At 47.3% G+C, this 9,222-nt stretch overlaps 1 protein-coding gene across 4 annotated transcripts in view; it reads right to left on the bottom strand.

The window, feature by feature from the left end:
- Window positions 1–5,707: 5,707 nt before the first annotated feature.
- The window catches only part of ITGA8 (integrin subunit alpha 8), a 184,166-nt gene continuing 180,651 nt past the window's right edge, over window positions 5,708–9,222 (bottom strand). For all 4 annotated transcript variants that reach the window (XM_077155080.1, XM_077155091.1, XM_077155095.1 and 1 more), the window contains one exon: window positions 5,708–8,033. In XM_077155080.1, the coding sequence (XP_077011195.1) occupies window positions 7,947–8,033 (87 nt within the window). In that variant the 3' untranslated portion in view covers window positions 5,708–7,946. The remainder of the gene's footprint in view (window positions 8,034–9,222) is intronic.

Genomic DNA, 9,222 nt, shown 5'->3' with positions numbered 1-9,222 from the left:
CGGCCCGGGAAACCGCGCATGGAAGGGGGGGTTGCCGGCCGCCGCGGCTTGGGGGAGTGCCGGTCCAAATTGCCCAGCTGGCCCGAGACGCCAAGCATGGCGGGAGGGCCCTGCTATCCAACGTTCCCAGTCAGACCGGGGAGCCACGTGCATGGAGGGGACCCCAGTCGCCAGCTGCCCCGGCCGGGAAAATGCGCGCCCCTTGGGTATCTCACCGCAGCGGATTCTCCCTGCCCGTTCAGCCGTTCCAGAATGGGGTACGCTGTCTTTTTGGTCTCTGTCGTGGCTCCGGGAGCTGTTTTGTATTGTTTCTGTTTCTTTAGTTGCTTTTCTGGAGGAGGAACTAAGACCTGCGCGTCTTACTAAGCCGCCATCTTCTCCGGAAGTCTGTTCTTAGTGGTTTTATATGTCTCACTAATTAATGCTCCATGAGCTTAGCCATGAAGTGACTAAAATGTAGGTACCCATGGGCTTCTGTTCTTGCAGGGCGGGGGGGTGTGTGGTTTAAGGATGTCCCATGGAGAGCCAGGCTATGCCTATTCCTGGGCCACAGGAATCTGTTTCAGCTGCTTCTTCACCACCTCAGGCTCCTCCTTTCCAGGTTCATCACCTGGGGGAAGAGCTCAGGTTAAAAGGAGAGAGCAGCCGAATCTCAAAGTCACAGCCAGTATTTTCTAAACCAAGTTGGAGAAACAGATAGCATTCTGCAAGAGCAGACTAATAGTGAGGGAGGGAGTGAGGTTGTGCCATGTGAACCCAAAGGAAACGAAGTTGTGGTGTCTGAACCTGAAGCCTTGACAGGTGCAGGGCTTGGGCTCCAGAGAAATACCATGTCACCACAGGCAGGAGTGGGTTAACTCTACCTGTTCACTCTTCTGAATTACACATTATCAAACATAAAAAGACTCTGATTCTACATTGGAAACCATTTATGGGCACAATCCAAATGGCTGGATGTTTGTGTTCTGCTTTAGGGTATGCAATTAGGAGAATGATATTTTAATAACTGACATGTGCGTGTACTTAGCTGGAAGACTTAAGAACAAACCACAGGTATTACGTGTCTGTTTTGGTATATATTGTAAGTATATGTGTTTACTTGGCTTGAAAATGGTCTTAAGGAAATTGAGGAGGAGGAATTTTAGCAACGCACTGGGCAACTGGAAGCGTATAGTAATACCACTGTAAAAACAGTTCTGAAGGAGCTTCCTTCAAAGGATGTGAAAATTACTAACACATCATTGACTTATAGTCGCATCCATATATACTTGCCCACACAATTTTTCAAGAGGTTTGATCCATGTATAATAGGTATATGCTTCATTATACTGAAACCCTGACGTAGTCACCTCAGAGGCACTTTTCCTTTTCCTGTATGAGAACCCTCCTCTAGTAGATATCAGGAGAGATGGGTGCTCTCAAGATGCTGCCTATGATGGGAAAAGGGTGACTTCCTGGCCCCCAGGTCGCCATGTACCTCCTGGGACCACCAGGAAACAGCCCCTCAATGGCATGCGGTGGAGGTGGGATTTCAGGACCCGCTTGTTTCCCTTTGTCTGCCCTGAACCATTATCCTCCAGACAGTGGCAGAGTGGTTGACTGGACTCTGGATTTAGGACTCTGTCCTTCTATTGGGCAGTAGAGTGGACCCCAGATTTGGGATCTGTCCTTCCATTGGGTGGGTGAGTGGACCATGGATTTGGGACTCTGTCTGTCCATCAGGCAGTTGAGTGGACCCTGAGTTTGGGATCTGTCTGTCCATTGGGTGGTTGAGTGGACCCTGGGTTTGGGATCTGTCCATCCATCTCAGGCCAACTACTTAAATGCTGTGCCCAAGTTTCCTCATCCATAAAATGGGGATCATAAAAGCATTTACCTCACAAATTTGTGGTGAGAATTGCACAAATTAATAGATTAAAAGAATTCAGAACATCCTCTGAGGCACAGCAATTCTTCATTGAATGCTAGTTATCACAAGCCTGCTGCACCAGGCAAGGGACAGCTATGGCTGCAGAGCAAATCACCTCAGAGTCAGAGGCTAAGCATGACCATCATATTCCCCTCTCTCTGTCCAAGAGTAGAGTGATTTAGGAAAGATTCTCCCCTCTCTCTGTCCAAGTGTGGAGTGATTTAGGAGAGATTCATTTTTCTAATTATATATATGGCATCTTGATTTTTTTAAAGTGTACAGCGTTTCAGCTTCACCTAATTGCATGAGCAGGGATTGATGCTGGCAGACTCTTAGGTACAGGGATAACTTGGAATTCTGTTGGCCAGAGGAAATTCTTCCACACCTCTGGTTTCCAAAAGATGAAACAAAGTACTGGATTAGTCTCCTAGGCAATGAGGTCATTACAAGATGAGTTTTTGGATGCTTGCTGGGGCATTACATGAGGGTACAGTTACCTGAAATGAAACAGAGGCTAGATCTGTTGATTCAACAATTCAAATTTATTCTACCATTTAGGCTTCTCAGCAGTAGCTTTTGGGTGTGAGAAAACTTCACACACACCGTTTATTAAACTCTGCAATCCCTGTGGCTTTGGGAATCAGTTCCAATCTTGGCAAATGACCTAAAGAATGAGTTTCTCTATTCGTACAGCTGAAATTTAAAGTAGGTTCCATCTAACTTTTAGGTTAGGATATTGGGAACATTTAATCATGTGCAGAATCTACATGGAATTCTGAAACTAGAATAAGACAAAAGTTCTGTGGGGCTAATTCCCAACTCTTTACAAAGTAAATGAAGGATCTGGCTTGGTAGTTATACTTGGAAGCTCTGATTGTTACTCTCCAATTCTGGAACAATTTCTAAGGGATCATCACGGTCATGAAAAACCACCTCAACCCCATCGTCTTGAATGGTCCCTACTTTACCCACCTGGAGCCAGCAGGTGTCCTCAGCGTTTGTTGCTAGCGGCAGGTTGCCTGAAACTGACCTTGCAAGTTTGGCGGACCTGGATTTGAGCCGCAGTTCTGCCACCTATGGCATGACCCGGCAAGCTCCTTAGTTTCTAGACCTCAATTAATCTGTAAGCCAGGGAAAATCCTCGTATCTGCTGCCTACAGTTGCTGTGGGGATGAGATGAAAAATGTGTGTGAAGCACCCGGCAGAGGCCTTGACAGAGCATGCACAGCATCTCCATTTCTGTGGCTGCTCCTTTCACGAGCCCATCCCCACCTCCTTCCTTCCTACTTCTGCTTGCTGTCCCACATCTCAGCGCTCCACATCCCCCCCAATGTTCTCTTCCTGCTGCATAGCCCGGGCCCCCTCACGTGGGTGGTTGAGACTTCCACTGCTCTCGCTGCTCTTACCCCAGGATGAAGCTCAGTCCGCTGCGGCAGATGCCTCAGGCTTAGAGGCTCCAAAGTTCCTGAAGTTCCAGAACTGGTGTGGGAGAAGTACGTTGTGCCCTCCACCTGGAGATACTCCTCTCCATCCACACAGACGGGTGGGGTGGAGGCTAGAGGGAAGACTGGCCCCATGGCCGCCTACTCAGGCTTGTTGCCCCACCTGGGAGAGGAGGCTGGTGTTCCTACCCCCAGCTGTGTCACCAGGGGCCCTGCCCCTCCAAGGTCAAGTGCTTGGTCCAGGCCACACAACAGGTTCCCTGGAGAAGTTAGCTAATTCAGGCTGATTTTTCTAGTCTGTCACCCATGTAGTAGCTGTTCTCCTCAGCTCTGGGATCTGGGACATAAGCCATCCTTGTGGATCAGAGGGAGAGATTTCCCTTCCTCTCACCTTTGACTCACTCATCAGCACTCTTCAGCTCCCAGCCAGGGAAAGAGTTACTCTCTGATATCCAAATCACCTTTACCCAGGGGTTCCGTGAGAATAAGGCGGTTATCTCAAGGGAAAGAGAGGGGAAGAGAATGTGCACCCCCATGGGTGTCCACAAGCAGAAGAGCTGGAAGCAGCTGAAAGGACTTTGCAGAAGATATCAAAGGACTTGCTGAGAAGACCGAAGGAATGGAAGGAAATTGCAGAGCAGGGCAGATGAGTGAATTATGTGAAAAATACAATTATCTTAATCTTCTAATACATACAAGAGGCAGTAAGCAAGAGGGAAAACATATTTTTAAGTCCATTATCCAATAGGGGGCACAGATCTGATAAATTCCTCTCTTTAGCTTTGTCATCTTTGGTCCACCCTTCAAACAGCCTTACGTAGCAGACACTTTTGAAGGAAGAGAAACATGGAATTCAAAAAGTTTTAAATTTGTATAGAAATAAATATTGCCAAATATACATGTATCCTACAATCAACCAAGTGAATAAAAGTTGATCTGTCAAAATCAAAACCAGGAAGGGCCACCTAAAGGTTGAATAACAGGGCAACTTTCCAGGGATCTAGTTATTTCTACAACACAGCATGCAGGCAAAATAAGCAACAACACAGGGATTTTAAGAGCATACTTACTGTGTCATGTCATGGCACCGCAGAAGTTAAACGCAAGACCTTTTATTATCCATTAGTGGCAAGGTATATTTCCATATAGATTTTGGCCAATAGTCATAAATAACAGAGAACTTGCTCATAAACGATTCCAAACAGCAGATGGCACCTGAGGGTGGAGGGCGGTCTAAATTGCAAGCAGAGCTGAGCCTCAAGCGTCAGAGGACACTATGGCTTCACACAGCTTCCAAATGGGTCTACCGCATCAATGCGTCGCAGTTCTCATCCTGAAGAAGTCAGCACTGGAGTGAAATCAGAGATCTGAAGGGGGCTCTGCCATGTTTGGAGAAAAGTGCAATAGTCTCAGCACGCATGAACGCCAAGCAAAGGCTCCAAGGTTTAGCTCTTCCTGGGGCCCCAGAACCTGCAAGTCTAGCCCGAGACTGTGCAAATGCCATAGGGACGGGTGCAGTGCCGAAGGGAATCTGGAGGGACCCTTATCTCAGTTTGCCCAGTTAGGCATCTGGATCTCAATTCAAGGTGTAGAAAGTACTTACACTGTTAAGCGTTTACGTGTAGAAGGGCTGGGAGTGGCAGAAAGGACTTGACAAAGGTGTCAGAGGGTCTGTTGAGCAGCCGGAGCTCCCCTGCGTACCTCAAACCCCAAAGCACTTCCTTCCATGAAGGTCATCCACGGGGCTGGTGCAGGAGGGAGCCAAGAAGCTGAAAGGACCATTCCCTGCCCTTCGGCAGGGTTCCAGTGGGAAGACACCATGAGAAAAGGGCAAGGTGTAACGATTCCCCCAAAGCTTCTGGGGCCAGTTGGAGATGGAAGGGAGGCCTTGTCAGGGAGCTGAGACTGACACAGGCCAAGCATGGAAAGGAGAGCAGAGAAAAGAAGGAGTTGTGTAAGGGCGCAGTTCTTTAATATCTTTTCTTTACTCCGATGTAATTCACATACTGTGACATTCACCTATGTAAAGTGCATGCTTCTCTGGCTTTTAGTCTGTTCACAGAGTTGAGCCACCATCATCTCAAGGTAACCTAGGAACATTTTCATTATCCCAAGAGCATCTTATTTTTGCTCTTTCAAATCCCTTCCAATGTCAAGTGTTTTTATAATGATGACTCGAGAAGAAATCTTTGCTGTGTGGACTTGTGGGGACACTTTAAGTGGCATGTGAGAAAGGCCATGCATGCTCATCATTTTTAATTTTTAATTTTATCAGTGACAGGTAATAAGTTCATGAAAATCTCCACGGATATTACACATATATTTACAAAAACAAGAAAAGGAATTCTAAGAAGGGTTTCAGTGCACATATTGTTTATTTACTATATAAAAATCTCCAGTTTTATAAAACTTACTTTGCCCATTTTCCATGTCTTAAAAACCACTGCAAGAATTTAAAAGAGAATCTCTTTGGAGGGAAACACAGGTAAATCTCAGGGAACGTGGCACTTTATGACCTGCTGCTGCGAGGGCAGGCCTCAGGAAGCGGGTCTGCTGGGCGTTGTTGGGTCCCTTCGTGGTGTGAGCTCAGGCTCTCCTGCTCCACCTGCTTCCACAGCCGAGGGGCCCCAGGGCAGCGGGGCGGGGCCTGAGGCTGAGTGTGCCACGAGGCCTGCCCTCGGGTCCCCCTGCACCCCGGTCCCCCCTTCTCCCTGACTCCTGCCCTGCACCCTGGGCCCCATCCTTCACCCCGGCCCCCTGCACCCCAGCCCCTGCCCTGCACCCTGGCCCATCCTGCACCCCAGTCCCCCTGCACCCTGGTCCCCCTGCATCCCTGTCCCTGCCCTGCACCCCAGTTCCCCTGCACCCCGACCCCCATCCTGCACCCCGGTGTCCCTGCCCCCTACCCCCCATGGAACCCTAAAATACAGGGGCTGCTTCTTCTCAGGCCTGTTTATGGCTCTGAGTCAAGCACCAGGGAAGCTGGTTTCTCCCCCAACCCTAACCCTAACCTTGTGGGCCCCTCAAAGCAAGCCCGGCTACGGCCCCATCCCCGAACCTGTGCCCCTCGGGGGGGGTCGCTGGGGGCCCCAGGGTGGGAGGCCCCCCAGACACTCCCTTCCCACCCCAGTCATGCGCAGCAGGGAGCCGGCGGCAGCTCTGAGGGGCAGGAGGGCGTGGGGGTCCCAGTGCGGGCCGCCCCTCGGTGCCCCCACAGATTCCCGCTGCAGGACGGTAATGTGTGAAATCACCAGCATAATGTGTGAAATCATGGATAAACATGCCTTGGATACATGGTCTATAAAATACTGCACAGAATTTTTTCTCAGCATTTCTTCATAGTAATATGCCATTGTTACAAAAAGGATACAAAATTGTGCAGGCCATATGAATTCAGCTGTTCAACTGAACTCAAAAGATGATTTTACAACAGTTTTAAGAAGATATTTTGTGGAGGTTAAATTCAAGATGATGAGAAAATAACTGAAATAAAAAAATATTATTCTAAGTGATATACTATAAAGATTAGCAGTAAAAATGAGTAGCAACGTTGGAAAAACTAACTTTAAATAAAATCCTTAAGAGTCACTTTTCTAGGTTCATTTCACATCTGTATAACTTCATATTTCCTTCCTATTTATGTTCAACATACTTTCTCCAGGTGTCTAAGTACAAGTATGAGGTATGGTAGGGAAAACAGTGTTTAATCTCAAGAGAAATATTGGTGTTGTTTGTAATAGATATTAAAATAATGTGGTTACCTGTATTTTTAATTGTTTTCTAAATTAATGCACTCTCAACATTTTAGCATTACTTTTAAACATAATACAGGGTGAAGAGTATCTTGAAATTCATGAATTAGCTAAGCCAATGGAAAGACTTATTTTTAAAACAAAAGCAAATAAAAATGCACAGTTTTGCAAAGCTAAATTAAGCTGATATGAGGCCCAGGACATGTGAATAAAAGTAACAGAGGAAACTGACCCCTAACCCCAATTTGCTTTTCCTTAACACCATCTAAGTTCTGAAGAAGTTTCTGTTAATAACTGATCTGCACAAAATGGTTATCTTGCAAAGGAATTAAGTCAGTGATTTCAAAAACCAGCTTACCCAAATAACGTCCAGATCCTCTAGAGGACCAGATTCTCTGGAAAGAGAAATGGGAAATAAATAAATAAGCTGTCATCCTCACTTACAAGTTTATCTTTGGGGTCCCAAAAGTATTTTCACCTGAGACCTTCACCGTAAGAAATACTTTTTCTCTGTCAACTGTTCTGATGGCCACAGTCGTGCTTCCAAATCTAGAGTAATTCAGATAAGTTGTCTTTGCAACTTAAGTCAGATCTACCTGGAGAGCAAAGCTAGTCCCCCTGCGTGTTTCAGAGTGCCCACTGATACTAAGCAGGTGAAGATGCCGTCCCCGGGGGGCTGTTTCTGGTGACTTCTCCTGCGAGCTGCTGCCACGTCGAGGAGGGGCAGTTCCAGGACCTTCCACTTCCCAGGTCACGGCAGCACAGGGAAGCCTCCACCTGACCCTGAGGTCCTTCCTTTGCTGTGAGCAGGACAGGGTGGCTCTCTCCTGGCCCTGCATCCCCTCATGCCTCAGGGCCTTTGTCACTGGTCAGCTGCTCCCTGTCGGCCAGGTCATCTGTGGGGGGTCTGGCTCTGTCAAAGAACCCACACTGCAGAAAGGAGACATGAGTCACAAAAACTCCCTTTAGGAACCCCTACCAGGGAAAGCCTCATTCTAAGAATGCCGGGTAAGCCACTAATTCCCACCCTGCATTTTCTCAGGGTGGTGATGCTCTGTGGGGACAGTCCACACCTCTCAGGCAGGAGGTGGAAGGGTAGGGCGGAATCCTTGCCCTTCCTGGTGGCAAGGGGGCTACTCCTGCCCTCCCCCCCGGGGGTCTCTGCTTTTACAGACCCTCAGGTGTTGTCTTGGGGGTGGAGCCCATCAACCCCTAGGCTCCTCCCTCTGCTTCCCTGGGGTGCTGCCCACTGGCTGGGGGGGTGGCCAGGGATGGCCATGAGAAGAGGGGACAGGTCTGCCCCTCTGTGTTTGGTGGAACAGAAGGCAGAGGCAGGAAAGTAAGAGCTGTTTACTTGAACCCCAGGATGAGAAGGGCACAGCGGCCATAGTAACGCTTTCAGAGTCATCAACAACTCCAGGGAGAGGTGATTCTTGAATCTTCATCCTCCTGAGTTTCAAGTTAGTATTACTTCGTTTTAAAATAAAACGCATTACGTTTTAGGGACCTATGGTAATGGTACCTAACTACGATGGGATTGGGTTAATCGTTATAGTCATTCATTGGTGACTCGTTTCTGCTTTAGAACGGAAAACTGGAAAGTGGCAATCCTATGGTTTGTTGGGCCAGGAATTAATTCCTACTGTAGCCTTCTCGAATAAACTTCAATAAAACACATCAAGGCAAAAGTTAAGGCTTACTAATAGAGACAGACTAATTGGCAAGATTAAAACACAAGTCCCTGAATATTATGACATGCATGATCTGTTTGCTCTAATTGATAATCCAAGTAAAAATTAGAATTGAACTACAACAGTTGTCACTATGTAATTTTTATAAAGAAAAACTTCAGTGGATCGAGGGTAGGACCCTGTCAATAAAAAGCTGAAGACACTGGCTAATTGAGCGAGAGAAAGATGTCTTCACAATTACATCATCATTCCAGGCATACTGGAAAAGGCACAGCAGTTCTCAGGGAATCAAGTCTAACCCTCCTTGCATTTATTTACAATGAAATGTAAAGATGAAAGCAGAATTAAACCCCTGCAGTCTTCTGAAATGTCTGCTACACAAACACAGTAAATTACCAAAGCAAATAAGACTCAAGCTTCCCTTTATG

Source organism: Tamandua tetradactyla, chromosome 1 (genome assembly GCF_023851605.1).
Source record: "Tamandua tetradactyla isolate mTamTet1 chromosome 1, mTamTet1.pri, whole genome shotgun sequence".
Classification (NCBI taxonomy): Eukaryota; Metazoa; Chordata; class Mammalia; order Pilosa; family Myrmecophagidae; genus Tamandua; species Tamandua tetradactyla.
The sequence above is the reverse complement of the archived record's forward strand: the minus strand, read 5'-3'. Positions and strand labels throughout refer to the sequence as shown.